The sequence below is a fragment of the Eptatretus burgeri genome, chromosome 13, assembly GCF_056783735.1.
Source record: "Eptatretus burgeri isolate ZD-2024b chromosome 13, Ebu_testis_v1, whole genome shotgun sequence".
NCBI classification, from domain to species: domain Eukaryota; kingdom Metazoa; phylum Chordata; class Myxini; order Myxiniformes; family Myxinidae; genus Eptatretus; species Eptatretus burgeri.
The window spans coordinates 75,319,797-75,347,296 of NC_140973.1; the positions used below are offsets into that span (position 1 = coordinate 75,319,797).

Genomic DNA, 27,500 nt, shown 5'->3' on the forward strand with positions numbered 1-27,500 from the left:
GGAGGTGGCATGGGCCTGGCCAAAAACGCACAACATCAACCACACAACACCCCTTGACAAGACCCCCAACAGCACTCCGTACACATGCACACAAACACCCATCAATGCTCAAACTACCTAAAAGTCCTAAAACATCCAAACGTCCCGGGGACGTATGTTGCTTTATTTCATTTCCGCTCATGCGATCACCACGAGAGTCTGTTAATGTAAACAGAATTACAAAATTTAAGCTCCAGAATCAAACTTATAAGCAGTTCTGACTCGTAGAAAAGTATTAATTTGTCCAATTTGGACAGATGTGACATCTCTGGTGTCTCCAGGACATGTATGTTAAATATGATGGTTCGGTGATTGCTATTCGCGCGCCAAGCGAGCCATTTATCAGCCGTTTTGTTGGAGTGCTTGCTTGAGTGCTTAAGCCCCTTGGTGAGCACGCTCCAAGCTGCTTGGTTGATCGTTTTAGGGAAAAAAGTACCCGTGATTTCAATCTCACATCGATTCGATGTACGTTTCTGCCTTTGTTGGGTCCCACGGTGCCGTGTGGTGAGTGCCTTGGGAGGTGTCGCATCCACTGAAAATGTGCAATTTTATTTTTGCAGAACATCTCTTTGGTTAACGTTTTTGTGCGATCTCCTTTTGTAATCCACCTCTCACTTCGACATCGATATATATATAAAAAATAAAAAATAAGGACAATCCGACCAGATGTTCACCATGTTAGTTCTCGCTGTTGAGGCATAGAATATAAGCCGACATTTTGTGTTCTGTGGCTTGATACATTTTTGAATTGAATTTCACAAATTTCCCACTTTAAATCCTCTTTCAAATAACTCTGTTTTAAGGTAAATCTTTGTTTTTGTCGTTTTTATTGACTTGATGCGTGTGTACATTTGCACGTGTGTTTATGTACATCAACTGTATTACCACAATGGCATTTGGTACCGGTGTGTGTGTTATTGGTTATTGGTCATTGGTTGTTATCTCCATATAGGGGTTTCAGAAAGTGGAATGGAAAGCCCTCCCAGGTGTCAAAGTATTCGTGTGTGTGTGTGTGTGTGTGTGTGTGTGTGTGTGTGTGTGTGTGTGTGTGTGTGTGTGTGTGTGTGTGTGTGTGTGTGTGTCGTTGATTGGTATGTTCATATGTGAGTTTCAGAGTGTGGAATGGAGTCCTCCCAGGGTGGGTTCAAAGTATCTTCCTTCATTTGAGTAAGGGGTCACGATTCATGGACCAAGCTGTGAAGTTTTCTGTTCTCAAAGTTTTGTGCCGAGGACCCTCTTCAGGATCGTCGCTGAGCCCAGGACAGCTTCCAACTGTCGTTCTTTTGTCGTGATATTCCCAGGGATGGTTTTTAATGTCTCTGTGAGATTCTTCGTCATCATTCCCGTAGCTCCACCTACAACTGGTACAACTTTGGCATTCTTCAGCTTCCTGGATATTTTCACTTCATACTTTTGGTCTTGATATTTGGTCATTTTCTTGATTTCTGCATTGTTTAGTCCAAAATCACTGGTATTAATACCTCAAATTAGCAATGCCTTCTTCTCTTTTTTTGTACCTAAGTTTGATATCTGGTTGCAATGCTTTGTTTTCAGTTTTCACACTCGATGGGATCATTAGGTCATACATGAGCGGTACTTTCATGTTTTCAGTGATTGCTTTTTGTTTTTTTCCACACTAATTTTCTGGAACTGGGATGTCAAAGTTTTTTCAGATGTGCCATTGGTTAACTTTACAAACTCTGTTGTGTCGTTGTGTCTACAGCTGTTCTGACATGAGTTGTTTTTTTTATACATTTAGTCGTTAAACATAACATATCACTTTCTTTGCTAACACCACCTCCACCCCTCACCTTTCTCTGTTTTTTTTTCCCCCTCCTCCTCCCCCCTCTCTCTCTCTCACACACCCTCTCTCTCTCACCCCTCCCTTCCACAGTGTATGTATAGCAATGGTTGGGGCATCACTCTTCCCATCTCCACCCCCTTTCCTCGCTCTTATCTCCTTCCTAGCTCCCCCTTCTTCACCCACTCTTCACTTCCCCTCTCTCCCTTCCATCTCTCCCTCTCCCTCTCTCTTTCTCCACCCTATCCCCCTCCCCCTTAAAACCCCCATCAGTGAAGCGACGGGTCGTATTTTCTTGTATATACACATATATATATATATATATATATATATATATATATATATATATATATATATATATATATATATATATATATCTATATCACAAGAAAAAGAGCAATCAGAGATTGCAGACCCTTGCCAGAACTTCTTTTGTGTGGTGTATTTTGTGTGGCGTTTGTGTACTGGTGTGTTATGTAATTAATAAGAGACATAATTAGAACTGCCACTTTATAACTGCTGGCAGTGATGACCAGATACCAAGACGTCCCACTTTGATTGGACACCTGACCCTGACCCATGACGTTTTTTTTTTTACTATTATTCATTATTCAATTGAATTTAGAATTGGATTAAAATAAATTAAATTCAAATCAAATGGAAGACCAAATAGGTACAGACCTGCATTGGAGTAATCAGAAGGAACTCGAACAAGCAAAAATAAATGATAAAGTCATCAGGAGGAACCTGGATAGGATTCATTCACATTTCAGCTGATACTCCTCAAACCCATCCAGGCACAACCAAGTGAGCCTTATTCAAAAAAAATTAAAATCCCGCATCAAAAAATTCAATCATTCTGGCTCAGGTCAGGTCAGGTATGGGAGCATGTGCCAGAACAGCGCGTCGCTGCGTCCACTTTCCGCCGGTACTCCAGGGGCCTCCGTCTGGCCATCCCCCAGGCAGATGCCAGGCCCATCCCCATCTCCTTGAGATGATGGTCAACCTGCTGCAACCATGAGGCACGTGGTCGGCCCACTGGCCTCCTCCACTCATGAGACTCCCTCGCTGAGAGAATCTGGTGAGCAGGATCAGCGTCAGGAAAACGAGCCACATGTCCATACAACCGCAGCTGACGCTCACGGACTATGCAGGTAACAAATCTCATCCGAGTCTCTCTCAGCAACCGCTCGTTGGACACAAAATCCGACCAGCGATAGCCAAGGATTCTCCGAAGAGACCTGGTACCAAAGGAATTAAGTCTCCGTCTCAGATCCTTGGTCAAAGTCCAAGTCTCGCACCCATAGAGCAAGACTGGAAGTACCAAGGACCTGAAGACTCGGACTTTCGTCCTCCCGCACAGGTACCGGCAGCGCCACACCCCATGATCCAGTGAATCCATGACTCCCCAGGCCCGACCCAGACGTCTATTGACCTCCGGCTCACAACCTGCGGAGACATGAATATCACTGCCAAGGTAAGTGAATCTATCCACGACCTCAACATCCTCACCACAAACAGACACAGACAGGACAGCAGCATCCAAGATGTCACCGAAAGCCTGGATCTTTGTTTTGACCCAAGAAATCCGTAATCCCAACGGCTCCGACTCCTCATTCAGCACCTCGAGGGCCCCCAAGAGGATGTCTAAAGTCTCCGCAAAGATGACTGCATCATCTGCAAAATCAAGGTCCGAGATCTTGACATTGCCAAACGATGCACCGCAACTTGATCTCTCCGACATCCTCCCAAAAATCCAGTCCATACAAGTGCTGAAAAGTGTGGGGGCAAGTACACATCCCTGACGAACTCCAGTAACAACTGGAAATAAGTCAGAGGCGGTACCACCACACTTCACAGCACTCTCAGTACCAGAGTAGAGTTCAGACATAAGATCGATCAGTTTCGGTGGCACCCCACGAAGACCAAGAATCCTCCAGAGGACATCCCGATTCACTGAATCGAACGCTTTACAGAGATCAACATAGGCTGCAAGCAGCCCCTGCCGAAACTCTCGTCTGCGTTCGGTGAGGACACGAAGTGCAAGGATACGGTCAATCGTTGACCTCTTTGGTGTAAAGCCTGACTGCTCTGGACGCTGGTGCTCAAGCAGATGGTGGCGAACCCTATCAAGAATTATCCGAGCAAAGACCTTGCCCGGCACTGAGAGCAGCGTCACCCCTCGGTAGTTGTTGCAGTCTTGGCGATCACCCTTCCCTTTCCAGAGAGGGACAACAAGGCCCCTCTTCCAGTCAGTTGGGATGATGCCTGTGTTCCAGGCAGAGCACAAAACTGCATGCAACGACGCGAGTGCAGCATTTCCACCAGCCTTGAGAAGTTCGGCATGGATGCCACAGATCCCTGGAGCTTTGCCCCGTTTCAACTGGTTCACCGCAGCCCGTGTTTCCACAAGCGATGGTGGACCACAGTTGATTCGAGGGTCAGCAACAGGGATTGTAACACCCTTGACGTCCAACTCGACAGCTGGGGGATCAGCCTGGTACAACCGCTCAAAGTAACCGGCCCAGCGGGCCTTCACTTCAGACTCCTCTGTCAAGAGCCTACCACTCTCTGCTCGAACTGCAGTGCTCCGAGGGATGGGCTTGGATGAACGTAATGCGCGAATTCCCCTGTAAGCGGGACGAGAATCACCTGTCCATAGGTGATGCTCTACCCCTCACAGATTCCTCGCACATAGGCCTCCTTGTCCACCCTCAGTGCACGTACAGTTTTACGCCTCAGCTCCCTGAACAGCTCAGCTCTGCCATTCAGCCTGGCCCTGCGACTCTGGTCAATGGTATCCAGTGTCCCTTGAGAGACAAAATTCTTCTTTGCCCTGCGGTGAACTCCAAGGCATCCACCGGCAACATCAAGGACGGTGGTCTTGAAGGTGCTCCACAACTCTTCAGGACCCCCAAAGCACCCAGACCCCCAAGTGTCCACTCAGCCTGTTCGCAAACTCCTCAGCTACTCTCTCATCCCTGAGCTTGGCAACATCCAGCCTAGGCTGGGATGGTACCATTCTCCAGGATTTAAGGTGCAGCTTTAGAGTTGCTACAACAAGCCTGTGGTCAGTATTGAGGAACTGAGCACTCCGGTAGACCCTGCAGTTCTGGATCATCCTCCAACGACCGTCAATGAGGACATGGTCAATCTCCTTTGCCACACCGCCAGCGTTGGAATACCAAGTCCAGCGATGAGCTTGCGGGCGCTGAAACCATGAACCAGCCACCCTAAGTCCATGACTTCTTGCAAAGTCAAGGAACTTAGTGCTATTCTGGTTCATAGTTCCTGACCCATGGGGACCAACACACACCTCATAACCGTCCCTATCAGTTCCAGTCGATGCATTGAAATCCCCCAAGACTAGAAGTGTATCTCGTCTGGGGCACTGATCAACCACAGACTCGAGTGTGGCGTAGAATGTGTCCTTCACGGTAAGATCACTCGCCTCAGTCGGAGCATAAATAGAGACCAGGGAAATGACACCTAAGGAGTGACGAATCCTTAATCTCATAATACGCTCGTTGACCGGTGTTACCTCAATTATCATTGGGGTCAGCTTATTGGACACAGCTACAGCAACTCCTTGGGTATGGTAACCATCAGAGCGACCAGACCAATAGTAGGTGTAACCACCCACCATTATCTCGCCGCAATCCGGTCTCCGAACCTCAGAGAGAGCTGCAATCCCGATGTCCAAACGCTTGAGCTCAGATGATAACAGAGACAGGTGATCATCCTCTCTTAGGGATAGGACATTCCAGGCACCCACCCGAAGGGACCGCCTCAGGTTAACCCAAGGAGACCGCCGTCTGGTGGACGACACCTCAGCACCACTCCGACACACTCTCCCGCAATCTGACCCAGGGATGTTACCCCGTGGTTTCCCTCCTATCATCAAAGATTGGGGGTCCCGAAGGCTTTGCCCCAATCCCATCATCCGGTGAGCTGCCCTGCGAAGGGAAGCTGCACAGGACGTACTCCCACGGAGTGGGTTTTCAGATTTTTTTGCGTTTTTGCGTTTTGCGGAATGAAGCGTTTTACGGTGGCTGGAGTGCAAATCCTGCCACCAACCTCCTAATAAGAAGTAACCCAACTGCAGGAGGACGTCCGCAGACACAGTTGGGCACTAGATATGGATGGCCGTTGGCTCACAAGGAGCTCCTCCGCCCTTTGACAGGTTTTGTTTTTAATCCTGCTGGGTGTCCATATCCAAACACCCTCCTCACCAGAAAACCTGGTGGGGGAGACGGTTTAGTCGCCGACAACCCGACCATGGAACAGGTTAGTACAGGTTTACATGGTACCTGTAGCAGGTCACAGATCGAACCTGACCTGACATTCTGGCTGCCAGACCATTTGTCCAATCAAGTTGAAGTTTAAACATATATTTTCTATCACAATTGTGAAGTTTCACATCGACTGATTAAGTGGTTCCTGAGAAAACATTATTTCATATTTTCTTAAATCCAATATGGCTGCCAAACCATGTGACATCAATTATTCCTTAACATCCTTGTACACGCATGCCTTGGGAAACATTTACGTCAAATTTCCCCTCGATCTGTTCAGCTATTCTGAAGAAGAAGATTTTTATATGTTTTAGGGTAAATCCAATGTGGCTGCCAAACCATGTGACCTATGACATCATATGTGTGAACCTTTTGTTCCTCATGGATAGGCGGTCATATGTGTAACGTTTCGTCTCGATCTGTTCAGTCACTTCAGAGAAGATTTTTGAAGGTTTCAATACAAATAAACAATATGGCTGCCGAATCACGTGTTCGACGACGTCATCCAAAAAAATTTGCGGACCATTTTATCCCAAGATGACCCTCAAAATTTTTCATACAAATCGAATGTAGCGTTCTAAATATGCAATTATGACATCATAAGGAAGGCACCTATGATGTCATTAAGAATTCACACTCATTCCCCACGAGTACTTGCCGTGTGCCAAGTTTCAAACATTTCCCTTGGTGCAGTTTCAGAGATGGAGGTCCAATTTTTTTTCGGTGTTTCCAACATGGCTGCCACACCACGTGACCTATGACGTCATAATTATCATTAAAACATTCTGCGTGAGTAGTTGCACCCATGGTGAAAATTTAGTCTCAATCCAAGAAGCAGTTGGGGAGAAAAACACAAAAGTTCTGTGCGAACAAACAAACGAACAATGACGCCTCGTGAGTTGAGGAGGCCAATGGGCCAACCACGTGCCTCGTGGTTGCAGCAGATTGATCGGCATTTCAAGGAGATGGGGATGAGCCAGGCATCTGCCTGGGGGATGGCCAGACGGAGGCCCCTGGAGTATCAGTGGAAAGTGGACGTAGCGACGCGCTGCTCCAGCGCATGTTCCCATACCTGACCTGAACTTCAGCTGGTCACCTGAATGGGATATCTTTGCTCTGGTAATACCACAGGAGGAGAAAGCTGATTATCCTACTGTGCCTGGACCCGAGCTGTCAATGCACTGTATTCTTGCCAAGCTGGTTCCAGTTTGTCCATTGCCCTCGCTCCCGGTGTATTACCAACTACTAAGTCGTATGTTGCATCCAAAAGGCATTAGGTTTCAACCACATCCAGCCAGGTACGGAGTATTTACACTGATCTTAACCATCGGCCTCTTAAATACCATGTTGTCAATAAACAGCAAAAAGCTGAACTTCCTCCTGAGGTACTGGTCCTTCCTCATCAGCTCCTTTCTTACCCCAATTGAACTGCAATCACATTTCCTTCAAGGCCTGAACCCAAGTTCTCCTGACCTTCTCCTTGACTATTGGCATCTGCCCTCTGCCCCCATTGAAGGGTTGGATAAAGGTATTGCTCACGAGCATAAGCTTCTTTCTGCATGCAAGAAATAAATGGTCCACTCCAGTTCAATATTCTAACTTGTATTGGAGAGGACCATTTATTGCATCTGACACATCTAACTTGTGGTTGTACTCTGCAGCTGCAACTCAATTATTGACTTTTTCAGTGACTAGAACAATCTGTTGACAATTTTCTTCATGATTCCTCATGCACCGTTCTATGAACCCATTTCACCCAAGCCTTTAACCATTGATTCTCGTTTACCTGAACCCGGCGTTGACACACTAATCAACAGTTAATGAATGCCAATCATATGACAATGGAGGCCAGAAGGCGTGACTGAAATGGAGGCCCTTGCAGATTCTCTGGAAGAATCTGCAATCCTAGCGAACCATCCAAGATTCTGTCGTGCCCAGCACGTATATTCTTCTTCTTCTCTTCCATTAGTAAGGAGTGAGGCCGAATGGTACCAAGTTTCTGCCCTGCCTTGAACATGATACTTCTTCACTTCTGACTGTCTTCAACCAACTCTCTCCACTCTACAACCACCCCATCTTACTGATATCCCCCCTCACCTAATCTTCCCATCTCAGGCATGAAATACCTCTTTTCCTCCAACCTTGTGCCATCAACCTATCCGCTTTCTTTGACATTCTCTCATCCTCCATCCGTACCAAGTCTCTAGCCCACCTCAGCTGACTTTTTACCAATCTCCATGTCAAACTCATCTGCACACCTATCTCCTAACACAGTTCATCCATCCTCCTATCGACTCTCTTCACTCACATAATCCTACTGACCCAGTTGTTCTCACAGACCTGCAGCCTCTGTTAGTGCCACCATCTCTAGACCATAAAGGTAGACTGGCATTACTCAAGACATCAGCACTTTCCCTTTCAGTTTCCTTGATTTTTTTTTTCTGGCTGCCATCAATCTCTCCACCCTTCTCCACACATTCACACACACACCTGTGTCCTCTGCACCTCTGCCTCTGATCTACCATTCCCGGTCACTGTCCCCTTCCCCCACCCCCATCCCTCAGATACTCAAACCTATTTCCCTGCCTGATCTACTTACCCTCTAACCTCGTATTCATTTCCTTTCTCTGCTTTCCAACCCACATTACCTCCGTCTTCTCCGTACTCATCTTCAATCCATGCTTCCAGAATGCCTCCTTCCACGACCCCATTACCTCGGACTGCATCTCCTGCTCACTCTCCGCTACATCAGCCAAATCATAATCAAACAACATCTTCCTCAGAATACCCTCCAAGCTTACCCTCCTGCTTACCAGCTGCATCACCATGATAAACACGAGTGGGCTGAGAGAGCTTCCTTGTCTCAAGCCGATGTTCACGCTGAACTCCTGTGACATCCTAGGATCAACCAAGTGTTCCTTTCGTTCCCTCATGGATATAGCACTGAGGTGGCCCATCCTGCCCTGCCCGAACCGATACTAGTGGTAAAATACTCAAATATCAGATGACAGCTGTCTTGTTCATCCTTTCCTGAAAAAAGGCAGAGAGCTGTGGAGCTGTAGCTTATGCAAAGTTATTAACATTCTTTGTGTGACTCCCAATTTTAGTACTTTATACTTAAAAAATATTCATTTATAATTTGATTTCTGACCTAATAGCCTCCCCATTCCTTTTACATTCAACCACAAGTCTTCTGGCCTCCGTTTCAGTCGCGCCTTCTGGCCTCCGTTTCTGTCGCGCCTTCTGGCCTTCTGACCTCCGTTTCAGAGTCACGCCCTCTGACCTCCGTTTCAGAGTCACGCCCTCTGACCTCCGTTTCAGAGTCACGCCCTCTGACCTCCGTTTCAGAGTCACGCCCTCTGACCTCCGTTTCAGAGTCACGCCCTCTGACCTCCGTTTCAGAGTCACGCCCTCTGACCTCCGTTTCAGAGTCACGCCCTCTGACCTCCGTTTCAGAGTCACGCCCTCTGACCTCCGTTTCAGAGTCACGCCCTCTGACCTCCGTTTCAGAGTCACGCCCTCTGACCTCCGTTTCAGAGTCACGCCCTCTGACCTCCGTTTCAGAGTCACGCCCTCTGACCTCCGTTTCAGAGTCACGCCCTCTGACCTCCGTTTCAGAGTCACGCCCTCTGACCTCCGTTTCAGAGTCACGCCCTCTGACCTCCGTTTCAGAGTCACGCCCTCTGACCTCCGTTTCAGAGTCACGCCCTCTGACCTCCGTTTCAGAGTCACGCCCTCTGACCTCCGTTTCAGAGTCACGCCCTCTGACCTCCGTTTCAGAGTCACGCCCTCTGACCTCCGTTTCAGAGTCACGCCCTCTGACCTCCGTTTCAGAGTCACGCCCCCTGACCTCCGTTTCAGAGTCACGCCCCCTGACCTCCGTTTCAGAGTCACGCCCCCTGACCTCCGTTTCAGAGTCACGCCCCCTCACCTCCGTTTCAGAGTCACGCCCCCTGACCTCCGTTTCAGAGTCACGCCCCCTGACCTCCGTTTCAGAGTCACGCCCCCTGACCTCCGTTTCAGAGTCACGCCCCCTGACCTCCGTTTCAGAGTCACGCCCCCTGACCTCCGTTTCAGAGTCACGCCCACTGACCTCCGTTTCAGAGTCTCGCCTCCTGACCTCCGTTTCAGAGTCACGCCCCCTGACCTCCGTTTCAGAGTCACGCCCCCTGACCTCCGTTTCAGAGTCACGCCCCCTGACCTCCGTTTCAGAGTCACGCCCCCTGACCTCCGTTTCAGAGTCACGCCCCCTGACCTCCGTTTCAGAGTCACGCCCCCTGACCTCCGTTTCAGAGTCACGCCCCCTGACCTCCGTTTCAGAGTCACGCCCCTGACCTCCGTTTCAGAGCCACTGCCCCTGACCTCCGTTTCAGAGTCACGCCCCCTGACCTCCGTTTCAGAGTCACGCCCCCTGACCTCCGTTTCAGAGTCACGCCCCCTGACCTCCGTTTCAGAGTCACGCCCCCTGACCTCCGTTTCAGTGTCACGCCCCTGACCTCCGTTTCAGAGTCACGCCCCTGACCTCCGTTTCAGAGTCACGCCCCCTGACCTCCGTTTCAGAGTCACGCCCCCTGACCTCCGTTTCAGAGTCACGCCCCCTGACCTCCGTTTCAGAGTCACGCCCCCTGACCTCCGTTTCAGAGTCGCGCCCCCTGACCTCCGTTTCAGAGTCGCGCCCCCTGACCTCCGTTTCAGAGTCGCGCCCCCTGACCTCCGTTTCAGAGTCGCGCCCCCTGACCTCCGTTTCAGAGTCGCGCCCCCTGACCTCCGTTTCAGAGTCGCGCCCCCTGACCTCCGTTTCAGAGTCGCGCCCCCGACCTCCGTTTCAGAGTCGCGCCCCCGACCTCCGTTTCAGAGTCGCGCCCCCTGACCTCCGTTTCAGAGTCGCGCCCCCTGACCTCCGTTTCAGAGTCGCGCCCCCTGACCTCCGTTTCAGAGTCGCGCCCCCGACCTCCGTTTCAGAGTCGCGCCCCCGACCTCCGTTTCAGAGTCGCGCCCCCGACCTCCGTTTCAGAGTCGCGCCCCCGACCTCCGTTTCAGAGTCGCGCCCCCGACCTCCGTTTCAGAGTCGCGCCCCCGACCTCCGTTTCAGAGTCGCGCCCCCGACCTCCGTTTCAGAGTCGCGCCCCCGACCTCCGTTTCAGAGTCGCGCCCCCGACCTCCGTTTCAGAGTCGCGCCCCCGACCTCCGTTTCAGAGTCGCGCCCCCGACCTCCGTTTCAGAGTCGCGCCCCCTGACCTCCGTTTCAGAGTCGCGCCCCCGACCTCCGTTTCAGAGTCACGCCCCCTGACCTCCGTTTCAGAGTCACGCCCCCTGACCTCCGTTTCAGAGTCACGCCCCCTGACCTCCGTTTCAGAGTCACGCCCCCTGACCTCCGTTTCAGAGTCACGCCCCCTGACCTCCGTTTCAGAGTCACGCCCCCTGGCCTTCGTTTCAGTCGCTCCTTTTAGCCTCCATTTCAGTCACGCCTTCCGGCCCCCGTTTCAGAGTCACGCCTTCCGGCCCCCGTTTCAGAGTCACGCCTTCCGGCCCCCGTTTCAGAGTCACGCCTTCCGGCCCCCGTTTCAGAGTCACGCCTTCCGGCCCCCGTTTCAGAGTCACGCCTTCCGGCCCCCGTTTCAGAGTCACGCCTTCCGGCCCCCGTTTCAGAGTCACGCCTTCCGGCCCCCGTTTCAGAGTCACGCCTTCCGGCCCCCGTTTCATAGTCACGCCTTCCGGCCCCCGTTTCATAGTCACGCCTTCCGGCCCCGTTTCAGAGTCACGCCTTCCGGCCCCCGTTTCAGAGTCACGCCTTCCGGCCCCCGTTTCAGTCGCTCCTTTTAGCCTCCATTTCGGAGTCACGCCTTCCGGCCTTCATTTCAGTCACGCCTTCCGGCCTTCATTTCAGTCACGCCTTCCGGCCTCCATTTCAGTCACGCCTTCGAGCCTCCATTTCAGAGTCACACCTTCCGGCCTCCGTTTCAGTCGCTCCTTTTAGCCTCCATTTCGGAGTCACGCCTTCTGGCCTTCATTTCAGTCACGCCTTCTGGCCTCCATTTCAGTCACGCCTTCGAGCCTCCATTTCAGAGTCACGCCTTCGAGCCTCCATTTCAGAGTTTCCCCTTCCAGCCTCCATTTCAGGTTCGAACCTTTTATGTTCAGTTAGTCTTTCAGGCTTGAGCCTTTTATCCTCTCTTTCAGGGGTGTCTGTTCTCCTCTGCAGCCGAATGATCAGCCATAAACCTCAGCAGTTGAAGTCCAATTGCTTTCAATCTCTAACAGCTTCTGCATCCTCAGCTCAGTCAGTACACATTTCCATGCTTGAATGGCAATCTGCACAATCTGCACTTATTCAACTCACAAACACTCAGAACAGTACACTCCCTAGAGAGTTGATCATGAACACTATCTTCCTCTGATAGTCTCACAAACACCACAGCACAGTCATCTGATGCAGGGAGTAGCACATGGCTCGTTTCCACTTGCCTTCTCCTCCGCACACAAAGATGATGATCTCTCCTCTAACTTGATGATGGTCCCCCGCTGAACGTTATTTCAGCCTTCGATGTGCGATATGAATCACTGTGCCACGAAGCTGAAATGAACAGACTTCATACCATCCGCGTTTACCGCAGCATGCTGAAAAGCTAGCGGAGGGGTGGTGATGCCGGGAGGAGGAATCTCCTCTGTGCATACGTCTCTTAGCAACTCATCATTGTCAACATTATTCCAAACGTATTGATTCTATGCTTGCCCACCATTTTAAAAATCCTTCAGTGATTGAGTAACAGCATGAAGTCGGCTGACGTGACTGGAAACATGATGATGTAGGGCACAGCTGAACGCTAATTTTGCATGGCTCTCTGGCCGGTTTAATGCATCTCTTGATCCACTTTGAAGGCAGGGTTTATGGGAAGGAGGCAGAGTTTTGGTGCAAAGGTGGGTCAATGAGAATGGGTATAAAAGTGATGAGAACAAGGTACAAGCATTGACATTTATGAGATCATGTTTGTGAAATATGAGTTTGTATATGTAACAGGAGGGTGCCGAGATTGCGCACTCACCTTTGAGCTGTCTGCATATAGCCACCACCACGTTTCAATACCGATGTAACTGCAGCAGGCCAAATTTGTAATTGAATCCTGATTACCTCCACCGCCGAAGGTGGACGGAGGTTATCTTTTCACGACTGTCTGTCTGTCTGTCAGTGAGCACGATATCTCAAAAAGTTGTGGATGGATTCGGACAAAACTTGGTGGATGAGTTGGGTAGGTGACAAGAACAGGCTGATTAGATCTTGATTTATGTCCAGATGAAGATCCGGCCTATCAGTGGGATACAAAACGTAGACTGTTCAGCCTGGTGGTGGTATGCGCTCCATACCGAGTTCTGGTTTAATATGCATTCACTAACAAGGATTCGTTTATGCCTAGAGATTCAGTGCAGTGTTATTGTACTGCAGTTATAGTCGAGTCAAAATATGATCCGTATCACCTAACCCCCAAAAAATCGCAACAAAACGTTTTTATTGTTTTAAATGTTTTAATAGGTCATGCTGCGTGCCAGAAAAAAAAGTCTCGGGTAATTTGACCCCGGTAAAGGGGTTAATTTGCATATTTTCAAGATGGCCGCCAATGAAAATTTCAATGTACTACAAACTTTTTTATGGTTGATTTTAGACCCTATAAATGTATTAGCAACATATAGGAACATGGGGTTTCTGAATCAAATGAACATAGTTTCTCCCGCCTATGATGTACTATGACGTTTATGATGTCATAGCGAAAACCGAAAGCCAACCCCCTTTCTTAGGATGAAAGAGCACAGACAAAAAGCCCCACCAAGAAGATCACAAGGTGATTATGAATAACTGCTGTTTAGGCCTCCCATATGCACTTGCGCTGCCATCTGTGACTTTCAACTAAAACAATAGAATTTCTGGAACTGCTGATATTCACCTTTTCAATGTCCTTCAAAAGCATTGTCATGATGATAATGAATTGGAACCTAGCAAGACTACAAAGACCAGGTAGGGATTAACACAGAACATGTATAATTTCAACATGTAGATCATGTGGAAGTAATTGGAAACCACATGTGGCCACACCCTTGAGCATAAGTATATATGGGCAGCCAATTGTAGAAAAATTCACCACACGTTTTTAAAATGAGTGCACCATACGGGGGGGGGGGGGGGCATCCATTTGGAGAGAAGCAATCCGGCAGTACTGTATATAGCAAGTACCAGGAAGGCTACCATGTGGTTCGCCAGAGTGATCAGTTCTGGGCTGGACTTGGGTCCGATCTTGTTATTGAACAGACACTTATGCGATCACTCAAGTCGACTGGTGGATTGACCAGGGGCAGTGGCCTGACGGAGGAGCAACGTGCCCTGTGGACACTGTCGCCCCCCGTATGTTCGGAATATAATGTAGCCATGCAAGAATTCAATGATTGCACTTACACGTCGAGCGAACAGCACAAGGAGGCCACCAAGTCCAGGATGGAGAGGGACCAGTCAGATCTAGCAAAAATCCAAGAAAAACTTCAGTCATGCAATCCGTTCTCGGATGATCCAGCCTTGAGAAATGTTGTCACTGGTGTTGTAGCCAAGGATGAAGTGAATGTCGACAACTTGCAGGTAGTGGGGAAAGAAGTTGCTGAAAAGCTGACTGGACAACCAGTTTTCACCTACACATGCAAAAGGAAGGACAAAGCGAAAACTCTGGGAGATTCATCTGCTGTCCAGGTTACTGGCGACCGAACTATAGACCCTGCTCTTCTGTTTCAGAAGCTACTTGTCATTTCTCGGGCAGGGAACCTCTCCTTGGAGGACGTTCTTGAATATGAATTGTCTCCATTTCCCCCAGCTCTCTTTGAGGCGAAGCACATATTCAGGAAAGCGGACAAGCCACAGTTTGCGAGAGCAATAGATGAATATGCAAAAGGTTTGTCTACCGAGGATGAGTTGGATGATGTACCCAAGACGGACCACTATGTGTTGGATGGTGGCTCACTGATGCATCGCGTTAAGTGGACGAAAGGGAGCACATACGGATCTATAGCTAACGGCTATGCTGACTTCATACTCCGCAATTACGGGAAAGCTACTGTTGTCTTCGACGGTTATTCGGATGAACCATCTATCAAGGACAGCACACACCAGCGTCGTCAAAAGAAACATCATCCCAAAGTCAACTTCACAGAAGACACCGTGTTCATTGGGAAAAAAGATGAGTTCTTATCGCATGGTTCCAACAAGCAGGAACTGATAAGCATCATTAGCCAAAGGCTAAAGGAAAAGGGGTGCACTGTGAGAAACGCAACAGGTGATGCACACTACGACATCGTGCAAGCAGCAGTACGAGCTTCCCAGCTGCAGTGAACAACACTGATAGGTGAAGATATGGACTTACTTATTCTGCTGCTTCACCATTTTGCTGAAGGTGGCAACCGGGACTTGTACTTCCGATCTGACAAGACGCAGGACCAAAGCAGAGTGTATCACATAAACAGACTGAAGAGCCTCTTAGGATCCCAGGCATCTACCATGATGCTGTTCGTACATGCCTTTACTGAATGTGATACGACTTCGCGCATATTTGGGGTTGGCAAGAAATTTCTCTTCCAGAAAGTCATGAAAGGTGATACTGGTTTGAGGTCATGTGCCCAAGCATTTGCTGCACTAGGTCAAAGCACAGATGCAGTTGTAGAGATTGGATACAAGGCAATGGTCCAGGTGTTTGGTGGAAAGGGAACAGATACTCTCACTTCATTGCGCCACAGCATCTTGACAAAGAAAGTGGTATCGGCTGTGTCGTTTGTTACCCCAGAGCGTCTGCCGCCAACTGAAGCAGCTACGAAGTACCATTCACTCCGCATGTATTTCCAGATCTTGACATGGATGGCAGAAGAGGCAGATTTGGAAGCAACAGACTGGGGGTGGAAAACAGAGGAGAATCAGTTCATCCCAGTAATGAATGAAATGAATGCTGCACCAGACTCTTTGCTTAAGGTAGTTCACTGCAACTGCACTACCGGGTGCAGTACTTAACGTTGCACATGCAGAACCTACGGTCTACCATGCACATCAGCTTGTGGACAGTGCCAAGTGCAGTCATGTAGCAACCCTTTTGGGTTGCAACCCAAATGTTGGGGGATGAGAATGATGACAATGACAATGCTGAGATGATCTTGGGTGACAATGAGCGTGGCTTATGGTAAGGCTGTGTGGCATACATACAGATTTCTTTTGGATTGATGATGTCCCATCGATGTAATTACAGGAAAGGGACAGCTTAACTAGTTCAAGGAGTTAAATGATAGCATCACATGTCATTACATATTATAAATTATAAAAGAACAGATTTTCTATGGCATACTCATTTATCTTTTAACTATGACGTCATATACTATTATACGTCATAGTTACGTCATAGTACGTCATAGGCGGATGGAACTATGTTTATTTGATTCAGAAACCCCATGTTCCTATCTGTTGCCCATACATTTATAGGGTCTAAAATCAACCATAAAAAAGTTTGTAGTACATAGAAATTTTCATTGGCGGCCATCTTGCAAATATGCAAATTAACCCCTTTACCGGGGTCATATTACCCGAGACTTTTTTTCTGGCACGCAGCATGACCTATTAAAACGTTTTGTTGCAATTTTTTGGGGTTCAACCGTATATTGACTCCACTATTATGATCTTCGGGTAAGGAGCTCGGTCATGAAGTGGGAGTTATACTTTTCAATCCTCACATTTATCACCATACCCGCATTGAAAAAAAGATGGCCTCATTGATGGATCTTGACGTGATAAGTTTCCATTTTGGTGTTTATTTTTCAGGCATGTTCGTATATTGCTGTTAAATGAAGCATGTTCATGTATGTAGCGTATGTTTCGGAGCCATGTACAAATTACATACTGTTTGTTGTTGAGCACTTTAGATGTATTAGCTATCGTGTGCAGCCTGTGGCTGCTGGCTGTATCATTCTCTGGCGGTGTAGCTGTGCCACTGATGCAGTGCCCTCTATTACCAATTCACTGGTACTCATTTTACTGACATCGGAAGGATGGCAGGCTGAGTCAACCCCACCTGGTGTTGATTGAACGGTAAAAAAAGGGCTCAAAATCAAGACCCGCAGATCTTAAGCCAGCCACCTGAACTGTTAAGCCAACACTAGGCTTTTTAGACGTATTTATCATGCTTTTGTTCTTCCCACTGGCATGTCAGGCAATTAAAGAACTCATCAGACAGCGTTTTGGACCCACGTACCAGAAAACCCCAGCAGTTTATTACTGTAAACCGTTTAATCATAATTCAAAACGTTTGTAATTACTTGATCTACTACTACTTCCATGGCCCCAATTAATATCTCACTTTCTTGTGGAGTTAGCTACACTAGTCTCCACACTCCTTGACCCAGGCATCACCCTACCTCTCTCATATCCTCTCCACGACCACCTTCCACCTTAATTTTGGTATGCTCCTCCTCCTGGCAACTACATCATGGTAGGGGGATGTGGTCACGTACTGTTAGAATCCAATAATTTTCCTCTCTCCTTTTCCCTTCTCCCCAACAGGAAGTGACAGCAGTAAGCCGGTCTGACGGGAGAAGCAGCAAACGCCCAACCAGTTAGCATCCTCAAAGTGCCGCCTACACTTACTACGGACACGTCAGCACACTTACATCAGCACCATGAGACGCAATACGTACACGCAGTGCAACCATCACTCCCTACCTCCAGAACCCCTCCTGAACATTCTATCTGATTCCCTCCTTCCAATTCCTCCAACAGCATTTCTATCTATTTTGTTCCATCACCCACCACACCCACCCTACCCACCAGCACCCTCCAGCAGTACTGCATTATACCGACACTTTCCTCCTTTGCCTAATGTCTCCTTTCCTTCCGTCCTGACTTTTTGAAACATTCTCATCTTCGGCCATTTGTAAAATATTTTCCACTTGAATGAACTGCTGTTGCCACAACTATGGTTTCTCTAATTTATTTAGCTGCTCCCATAACACGCAATTCAGCGGTTTACATTGAATTTGCTGTTCCTCAGATACTTGAGCTTTTGTTTTTAACTCGATAATATTTTTCAAAAACCTAAATTCCGTGCAAAGAGAGTTTGTGAACTTGCAAGTGCGGCCGTTAACATGGCTAACAGTAACAGCGGGAAGCAGCCACCCCTTACCGCCTGAACGTCTGTTCTCGTTTCTTTCTCCATCGATTCTTTGCTCCGATCATCTGTCTGGCCTGACATCACACTATCTTATTGGTGATTGCCTGCAAGTTGCAAAAGAGACCTCCAACTCTGTGTCCTTGGGTCTGCACGCCATCCTCGCTTGCATGTTTCACCTCCATAAGGGTCAGTACCGATACGATACAAACGTACTTGAGCGCACTCGAGGACGAGGATCGGTTTGAAACCCACGGGCTCGGATCCTTGAAGATGGGGATGGCCACGGTCGCCGTATGCCTATCATGGATGAGACTTACCCTGCTAACAAGAGTCTGCACTCTTATTGTGGGTGTGTGTGTTGTCAGTGTTTCAGTGTTGGATGATGGAATGGTTGGGTGGCTGACCATCTTGCATGTTTTTTTTTTTTTAACAAAGCCTGAGTTCAAAAGGGATTTCAGTGTTATGGCTAACACTAACCCATAGTTCCGTGGATAGATCTGGCAGCCTTCTGATGATTGTGTTGGTTGTTGAAGCGGTGATTAACTGTAAATAGGCCCTTCTTTTAAAGATTAACCCAAAGCTATGATAGCGGAACATACACTTTATTTTAGATGTTGTCAATGTTCAGAGATTCTCTTTCAATAAATTTAACAAAATACAGGCTGAACCCACACTTTTTTCCACCTTTTTAACATGGTTTATTAAATTTTTTTTTCTTGCCTGTAAGGATCCATCTTTAATAAATAAATAAATAAAACTTGTTTGCCAGCAGTGGAGGTGGAATGCTCCAGATGCACTGGACCCCAATGGCGCTCTTCCTTGTTGGATGCTGAATTTGAAAATGATGAGGAACCAACCTTGAGTTTTGTTTTCACCGTGGCTGCAGTTCCAGGATAGCCATGGAACTCCAGGACAGAGAGAAATGACCTGGAGGACGCAAAAGGAAGGACGTGTTTGGCTCATGAGAGGTGTTTGAAGAAGAAAAGGGAGCAGTGTTGAGGGCTATTATGGAGGGATCAATGTGGGATGAGGAGGGAAAAGGGGTGAGGTCGGTGTTGTAGGTGACGGGTGTGTGTGTCATGTGTGACCACTCCTTGGCTTTTTCACAAGATCTTGGCTCTTCGTTGTTCACCTTGGCATCTTGGTTTTCTATAGGTTTTCTTGGCGTATCGGTTTTCTATCATCATCGCTTTTCTGAAACCTTGTGAATTCGTGGCTTTTTTCATTGGCTCACCTTGGCATTTATGAAAATAAGGAGTGGTCACACTGTGTGAGTCATGTGGGAGAGGAAGGTGTGAGAGGGGGGCAGGTATGAAGTGTGTGAAGTAATAAAAAGAGGAGTGTGGGGAAAAATAACAGGTCGGCATAAGAGGAATAAAAGGTGCGGTTGGGAGGGAGGAGGTGTATAAAAGATTGATTAGTGAGAAAGGGATGAGGAGGACAAAAGGTGGAGTGAGGTTGGATGACAGGCGAGTCGGAGTAGTGAGGCAGGAAAGAAGGATGGGGAGGATAAAAGGGGGTGTCATGAAGGAAGGCTGAGGTATGATGAAGGGTGCAGCATAGTGGAGAGGGATGAAGAGGATAAAAGGTGGAGTGATGTGGGAAGCATGCGATGGAATGAAGGGTTTTGTAGTGAGAGAAGGATGATGATAAAAGGTGAAGGATTGAAGAAGGGATGGACTCGGGGATAAAAGGTATGAGTATATGTGAGGCAGGATGAAGGGCGCAGTAGTGTGAGAAAGAAAAGGAGTTTGAAAGGACACACAGACTACAGTTGTAAGGTAAGGATGAGGAGGATAAAAGCAATAATGAAGGAGAAATGAGGGGGGAAGAAGAGTGCAGTATCGAGGTAAAGTAGGGCGTGGCAGAGCGAGAGGTCCAATCACCAAGCCGGACGGACTGGTCGCCCCGCCCGTCCATTTCAATACCAAGGACAGTTCTTCCCAACATGTCGCCTCTGCAGCTGTTTATCGCAACCGCGATGCTCGGGATCCTCGTTTGTGCCAAGGTGGGTCGACAAGAGGTATTAAAAGAGAGGGGATGTGGATTGAGGAGTGAGGGGGGGTTTGAGGTCTAATGAGAAGAGGGTTGAGGATCCAGTTCGTTTGCTTTTCTGTTCGATCCATCGTCGCCATCCTCGGGCTTTTCACACACCTTGAGGCTGAGCGAGCCCCCGTTACCTGTCCCCTAATCCCCCATCATATTTTAAACACGATGATAAATAATTACACACCCATAAATCCTTGCACCTCGTCATCTGTTCCTGTTTTGTCCTAATTAACCCCTTTAATTCGCTCGTTTTACATGATTTATATTTAATCATGAGCTGTAACTCTTATTCCGAAATATCATGATCACATGTTTACATCGCATCGTTTTTGTTCGACAAGAACTCGATCTTCTCCTCTTCCTGATAAAAACAAAAACATTCATCTTCCTTCATTCCTCCTCCTGCTTACACATTCCCCTTTTCCTCCTCTTCATTCCTCTGCCACCCTTTCACCTTCCCCCCCCCCCACCCCCACTCGTTTATCAATTTCCTTCCTTTTTGTTCAAATTGCCCATTATATTATTATTATTATCAGCTTCCTATAAACCCCCTTTCACATCAACATTGATCCTCTCCCTTCTTCCCCTCTACATCACCTCCCGCCATGCCCCTTTAGCTTCTCCTTTTTCCTCCATTGTAAATGTAATCTTTTCCTTATTTCCTTCCAGCCTGTGCATGTTCGACAGAGACTGCTGCCCGATGCCACATCTGCTTTTCCAGGAGCCATGGGCCAACCACGGTCTTGGTCTGATCGCTACGCTCGCCAGGGTCTCAGTCCTAGGGACCCAGGTGGTTACGAGGACGCCTTTCCTATAGGTTACGAGCCAGAGCTCGAGTTGCAACGTCCTGCTTTAGGTGCTTTCTCCCCGCCTGATGGTCTTCAGTATGGGCAGTCCCAGGCTTGGGTGGCAGAGGAACGGCTACGCCAAGCATTGACGGCCCTTGCCACAGAGAGTCGTGCCAGAGCTGAGCTGGAGGCAGCTTTAAGAGCTGCGTATACTGACACAATGGGAAGAAGGGTGGAGGTTGAGCCAGGGTTTAGCTTAGAACAGGAAACAGAACCAGAAAGGATGAGGGCATTGGCAAGAGGCACTAGGAGGGGGGTAGCCACAAGCATCAGGGGGCAAGATGCTGGACGAGAAGCAGAAGATGCAACAGAGGAGGAGGAGGAAGAGGAAGAGGCAGAGGCTGGCTATGGTGTCCTGCAAGATGCTTGGACCGAAGCCATGCTTCGCCTTTTGCTCCAAGCTGAGTTTGGACAATCATCTCGAGGACCACGAGTTCGATCTCGCCGTAGTGCGCCACAAGTCGGACCGTTGACCAGGCTGTCGAAGGGAGATTGGCAAAGAACCTGGCAGAGTGATGGGGCGCGGATGAGTCGGAAGGGCAATTGGCAGAGCAATAGTGAGGGAAACTTGCAGCTGGTGCAGCTGGAAAGTGGTGTTGGTCTGGAAAACGATTGGCAAATGGATGGTCAAGTTCCGAGAGGGCGTGTGAGGCGCGATCAAGGTCAGCAAGGCCTCGTTCGCGTGAAGCGCATCGGGGTTGACGAGGAAGACGATGTGAAAGGAAAGTATGACGGGGAAGGAAAAGCTGCAGAAAATGTCCTGCGCAGACGACGTTCCACTTGGGCCGCCATGAAATAATCGTTCTTACAACATTACCGTTCCAACAATCTTTGCTTGCCGTAACATACACCATAGATTATGTGCCTGATCAGTCTGCAATTAAATACTTTGGGAGTTATTTTTCTTGATAAATTTTTGATCCTTTTATTTGGCAGCAACTTAAGCTTGGAGCAAACTTGGAGCCTCGTCGAGTAGATAATTGACTTTTAGGGTGCTTGATGGAAACTGCCAGGTACTAGATATGATCTATTCATTAAGCCCTTTCTTCTGCAGTGTCAGTCCGAAGACTTCTCTTTGATTTCTATACAATTCCACACCCCTTGATCAATGCTAACCAAATTTTGCAAACGTGCTGGGAATACCTTGGGTCAGGTCATGGGCACAATCCTCCCAACCCTGCAAGTCAATTCTCTGTATGTATGTATGTACACGTATGTATGTTTGTTCGTCTGAAAATGAAGAAACCAAACCTCAAACAAAGAAATGAGGCCATTTGGCCAAAAATTGCCGTGGTGCACTCTTGGGTGAGTTTTTGCTCGGGCTTTTTAAACATTAATCTTATTGATGGTTCACTTAAGTCTAATTAATCCGATCTTGAAGGGTGACCCAGCTTGCATATTATATATTCAACAAAAACGTCTCTTCACATGATGCTGACGTCATGCACGAATGTAAACCTGAGTATGCATAGCTATTGAAAGGGGTGGGGGTGCAGATGGGGGTATTTGAGGGAGAACAAACAGGGAAAGTGAAGAGGGTTAATCTCAGTCTTTAAAAGACCGCAGAAGCTTGCCAAGTTTGGAGGTGATGCATTGGTTTCCATGTCCGCATGACGTCAGTCAAGTGAGTATTCCGTCATAGATTGGGAATCAATTTCCTTCCTTTTTGTTCAAAATGTTTTTTATTTAATTTTTTTTATTCCGCCACCTCCAAACCAGAGCTCAGCAGGGCAGAGACAATGCGTTCGTGTGTGAGACGACACTCGTTGCTAACAGGTCGTGCAGCATTTGTTGTTATGGGACTCAACCTGTGTCTTGCTGCGTTATCAAGTTAGGGGTGTGTGTGTGTGTGTGTGTGTGTGTGTGTGTGTGTGTGTGTGTGTGTGTGTGTGTGTGTGTGTGTGTAACAGTTCGAAGAAAAACTATTTAAGTTTCAAACAAGGGGGCGTTCAAAATGTTCTCAGAACGAGGTACAGCAGATCGAAAAAACGCCATTTAAGTTTTTCTTTTTCAATATTTAATTCGTCAGGAAATATTTTGTTGAATCATATTTTTCACTCGCGATATCCACCAATTTAATGCAATATTAATTTTAAAAAGGCGCCCCCCCCCCTGCACTTGCATACGGTAAGCCTCTCTCTCGTTCCCAGAGCCAATTGAACGCCAAATGTAACAACGTTTCGGACCAATTTGACCCAAAATGGAGTCGTGAGAAAAACACTCACAGAGACAGATTGTCATATTGAACATGAACCCTGAGGTCTCCACTCGGAAGCCAATTGACCACGTCAAGGTTTGATACAACGCAATTCAACCCATTTTAGAAGCAAAATGGCATGTTTGATCAATCACACCACCAGCAATGTTGCTTGGTGATGATACAATAAAATTAGTTATGTATCTCAACACTCAGATGTTATTGATACTTGTGAGAATCACTGCAAAAGGCACAGTCTCTGTTATAATTAATTCATCTTGACTTGTCTCGTGGAAACGCGTCCCACGGTTTTGTGGCCATCATCTCCACAACCTGTAGTCTGTAACCCTGGTCTTTTAATCGTTTCCTTTCTCCGTTGCATTGTCGTTGTACTGTACCCGAAGCCTATTGTCCACTTTTTCGATGTTTACTTTGAATGTCCGGTGTTCGTAATGTGAGGTTGTATAGTGGAGGTGATGTGTTTGCCTTTTCGTTTTCTAAGTGGTCCGTATTTCTTCTGTAGCAGTTGGATTCTAACTATATAGGCCATAGCAGGACAGATTGAAAATCCCACCTCTGCTGCCAAAATACCCAAAGTAGGCCGAAGCAAATTGTACACACTCACAAGTGACCGGGACAATAATAGTGACAATCAGACCAAGCTGTGAAATGAATAACTAACTCTCCTATTGATAGCCTTGTGTGTTGATAAAACATCACACTCGGTCGTGCGTTACGGCAACCAACAAGCAATCACACTCGTGTATAGTGTCACCTCTGATGTGCATTTTTGTTCGATCTTGTGGCTTTTTGTAGCTTTTAACGTATTTACTCATAGAGAGACAGCATTGTGACCAATAAAGTGGATGTTTGCTTCTCCCAGACTCGCACCCTTTGCCGTTTGTCTTCTCGATCGCAATCTTCAGTTAACCAGGATCGATGTAAAATGTGAATGCACCTCCTTGGCAAGAATGATGCCTTATCATCCAGAGCTTACTTTACTTGTACAACCTGATAGTATGCACCTAGTTCACAAGTCCCATCTATTTATTCCGTATGCAAATATAATATGGTGAAACTTTTGATAATGTTGTAAAAGTGAAACATTGACAACAGTACAGCCGTTTTTACAGCCATTTTTCCCTGCTGTGCAGGGGTTAGCTTTTCTTGAGGCAATGTTTTATGGCCGGATGCCCTTCCTGACACCAACCCTGGTCGCCTCTTACAACACACAGGGGTATGGTACCCCTATTCTAACCGGGGCATACACCAGGACCAGTACACTGGTACTCATTTTGCCGACCTCGAAAGGATGACAGGCTGAGTCAACCCCCTGGTGTTAATTCAGCAGCCAACGGGGCTCGAACTACCAGGCGTAGTGTCGTGCGCCTGTAATCCGGCTACTCGGAGGCTTGGGTTGGAGGATCGCTTGAGGACGGGAGCTCTGCACTGGGCCGCGCTATGAGAGGGTGTAGGGCAGCCCGGAATCATGACGAAACCCAATCCTTATCCCTGTGTCGTAAGAGGCGACCAGGGTTGCGTCAGGAAGGGCATCCGGCGTAAAACCTATGCCAAATCAGTATGCGGATCATAACAGATAATCCGCTGTGGCGACCCCTAACGGGAGCAGCCGAAAGACGAACAACAACAACAACGGGGCTCGAACTCAGGACCTGAGGATCCCAAGGCCACCCTCTATTTTATGGGGCACCCTCTGGAGTAAGTCATCAAACTACAATTGAAGTGTTTCTTTGTTTGACTTCTATGCACTCCTGAACCGCTGGGATTCAATGAGTTGAAAACTGGTCGTCGTTGTACTAGAGTTGTGCAAGGAGAGATATTAGGTAGTTAAAACAAAAAACATAGTGCAGGGGATTCAGTATGGGGGAAGGACTCCGATTTTATGTCAATATATGTTGGATAGCACAGCTCCCAGTGGGAGAGGGTATATCACAAGTCATCCCGGCGTTTCACAGCATTGAGTGCCGTCCCTCGGATGGACGATAAACGGGCGTCCCTCGAATGAACGATCTGCCAGCATTCGTTGATGGACGTTAAATATCCCATGATGTCGTTTGTGAAGAGTAGGCAAGCTATCACCGGCACCATGGCCAAATTACAAAATCCTGCCCAAACCTGCAGGGGACACTGCATCAGCAGCACCATCACCCCCAGCAAATGATGCTACCCACAGCTATGTACCGAATAAGAGAGAGATCACATCTGCAAGGTTCTTCACTAGTGCTCCCCATCAAAAATAAATATAAAACAGTGTCAATATTCTTCCAGAGATGAGAGCTCTGCATCATCCTATCTGGGCTTGACTCTTGATCCGACTAAAAACCATCATCCTGGCACCTCTTAGGAATATGGTATTACATCAATAAGTACACCAGTCTTTGGAGGGGGAATTAAGCTGACGGTCCCATATTTATATAAGATCCCACAGCACATTTCAAAAAAACGGTAGGCCAGTGTGTGCTGGTAGCCAGGCTAAGTTCAAAATACCATTTTTACACCACCCCACCCAAAAAATTATATACAGGGGGTGACATGTCAGTGGCATAGCTGTGCCCTCAGAAATGATGCAACCAGTACCCAAACTGCTGATGATGTGGAAATAAAAGATGCGCTCTTAAAAAGCGGCAGAAAAAGGTGTACATTTCCAAATGGAAAGCATTTCTTCGTGCGGGATCTAAAGCTCGTGAACGTGATCTAAAGCTAAAGCTCGAAAGGACGTGACAGAAATCACAAACACATGGAGACAAACACATAAGACGACACCTGACGACTTCAGACAAACAACCGTTGAGATTGGGGCAAGTGACGTCACTTCGCAGAGCACTGAAAATCAGGCGACACCATTTTTATGACATCACTTTTCTCTCTGCACTCAGCAGGGTAATCGAGGAGAAATCTCCTCCTCCCCATGGATGCTCACCCACAGGGTATGTTCAGTACTATAGGCTTCAAATGCTGATGGTCAAGTATTTGGTACGACTTGGTCATGATCGGAATCGAACCGCCAACCTCCCAGACTCAAGAGTGGGCACTGCAACCATTATGCCACAGAACAAGCGTCAACAAAACGTTTTCAACAAGCATTTTAATCTGTGCATTTAAACACATCCAAAATAATCATCTCTAAACATTTTTGGAAAAACAAATACGTATTGATTCTGTGAAACAAGTTATGTGTCATTTCGGGAGGGTGGGCAGGAGGTGGCCGGTGGGACTGGATATACCTGAAAAATAGCAGTCAAATTTAGGCCCAATAATATGTTCAGAGTTTGTGCACAAGAGTGAGGAAGCATTGAGTAATGTTTCCTGTACCCTCATGTACTCGCACCGAAAACTTTTGATTAGCAAACTTATTCACATACACCAACACCCCTCCCCCCCCCAAAAAATATAAAAACTTGCTGCAGTTTAAGTGAAAGCGAAGCAGAAGGTTCTCCAGTAGAAAAGGAAGTAGATTATGGGGTGGTGTAGTGAAGCAGCAGTTGGTGTTTAAACCGGCACCGTGTTAACACCAAAGCCACACACGACGTCCGTGCGAGTCATTCTGCTCTATACACCTTTCCCCATTACAAATAGTCCTTGGTATCATGTGGTGCCATCTAAAAGGGGGGAAAACAAACACGATAATTCTTGGTCGGTGGTATTATGGAACATGGAAATAATGCACTCGAACTTGTGTCTGCTTCTTCCTCATCATCATCATCCCCATTTCTTTCCCTCTTCCTTCTCCTCCAGCAGCTTTTTAAAATTTCCTTTTCCTGTCCCTCAATGTCTCCTTTTCATGTAGTGGTTTATTTCTTTCTTGTTCTTCTTTTCTTTTTCTTGACGCCGATGAATGGCATTTTGTTTGGCGTCGCCTCCTCTTTGTCCTTGCTCATCTGTGCTTGCTGGTGAGAGATTCCTTTATCCTCAGTTTTGGCAAGACTCAATGCAGACCGTGTCACTAAAGGTGATTCATTGTTCCCTCGTCCTGCTCGTCTCGTTTCTCCTACTCCTGCTCTTTGGACGGAGTTACTCAATTGCGATGCCCAATGACCCCTCAAAACTGCACTACTGCATCTGCTGAATAAATGA

General features: G+C 47.6%; 4 protein-coding genes across 8 annotated transcripts in view; 2 read left to right on the forward strand and 2 right to left on the reverse strand.

Moving 5' to 3' along the window:
- LOC147014814 (LHFPL tetraspan subfamily member 3 protein-like) overlaps positions 1–18,978 on the forward strand; it is a 37,677-nt gene extending 18,699 nt beyond the window's left edge. For all 3 annotated transcript variants that reach the window (XM_085853112.1, XM_085853113.1, XM_085853111.1), the window contains one exon: positions 17,705–18,978. In XM_085853112.1, the coding sequence (XP_085709238.1) occupies positions 17,705–17,730 (26 nt within the window). In that variant the 3' untranslated portion in view covers positions 17,731–18,978. The remainder of the gene's footprint in view (positions 1–17,704) is intronic.
- LOC147014815 (uncharacterized) lies at positions 9,341–12,250 on the reverse strand. Its single transcript, XM_085851493.1, has 3 exons — positions 12,181–12,250; positions 10,658–10,953; positions 9,341–10,465 (listed from the first exon to the last, which is right to left on the reverse strand). The coding sequence occupies exons 1-3, from the start codon at positions 12,248–12,250 to the stop codon at positions 9,341–9,343; spliced, it is 1,491 nt and encodes a 496-aa protein (XP_085707619.1).
- A 682-nt stretch (positions 18,979–19,660) lies between the features above and the next one.
- On the forward strand, positions 19,661–24,287 carry LOC147014816 (uncharacterized). 2 transcript variants are annotated; one of them, XM_085853109.1, is made up of 2 exons: positions 19,661–20,334; positions 21,030–24,287. In XM_085853109.1, the coding sequence occupies exons 1-2, from the start codon at positions 20,260–20,262 to the stop codon at positions 22,005–22,007; spliced, it is 1,053 nt and encodes a 350-aa protein (XP_085709235.1). In that variant the 5' UTR covers positions 19,661–20,259; the 3' UTR covers positions 22,008–24,287. The 2 variants fall into 2 exon arrangements, with proteins under 2 accessions (XP_085709235.1, XP_085709236.1); XM_085853110.1 differs by having other exon boundaries at positions 19,831–20,319.
- Positions 24,288–26,494: 2,207 nt separating this feature from the next.
- Positions 26,495–27,500, reverse strand: part of DUSP11 (dual specificity phosphatase 11) — a 34,924-nt gene continuing 33,918 nt past the window's right edge. For both annotated transcript variants that reach the window (XM_085853115.1, XM_085853114.1), the window contains one exon: positions 26,495–27,488. In XM_085853115.1, coding sequence (XP_085709241.1) covers positions 27,218–27,488 — 271 coding nt within the window. In that variant the 3' untranslated portion in view covers positions 26,495–27,217. The remainder of the gene's footprint in view (positions 27,489–27,500) is intronic.

Coding starts and splice junctions, on each gene's coding strand:
- LOC147014816 (XM_085853109.1), top strand. CDS start 20,260: ATGTCGCCTCTGCAGCTGTTTATCGCAACCGCGATGCTCGGGATCCTC. Junction 20,335..21,029: donor CCAAGGTGGGTCGACAAGAG/GTATTAAAAGAG, acceptor ATTTCCTTCCAG/CCTGTGCATGTTCGACAGAG.
- LOC147014815 (XM_085851493.1), bottom strand. CDS start 12,250: ATGGAGGCTGGAAGGGGAAACTCTGAAATGGAGGCTCGAAGGCGTGAC. Junction 10,954..12,180: donor TGAAATGGAGGCTCGAAGGC/GTGACTGAAATG, acceptor TCTGAAACGGAG/GTCGGGGGCGCGACTCTGAA. Junction 10,466..10,657: donor GGCGTGACTCTGAAACGGAG/GTCAGGGGCGTG, acceptor AACGGAGGTCAG/GGGCGTGACTCTGAAACGGA.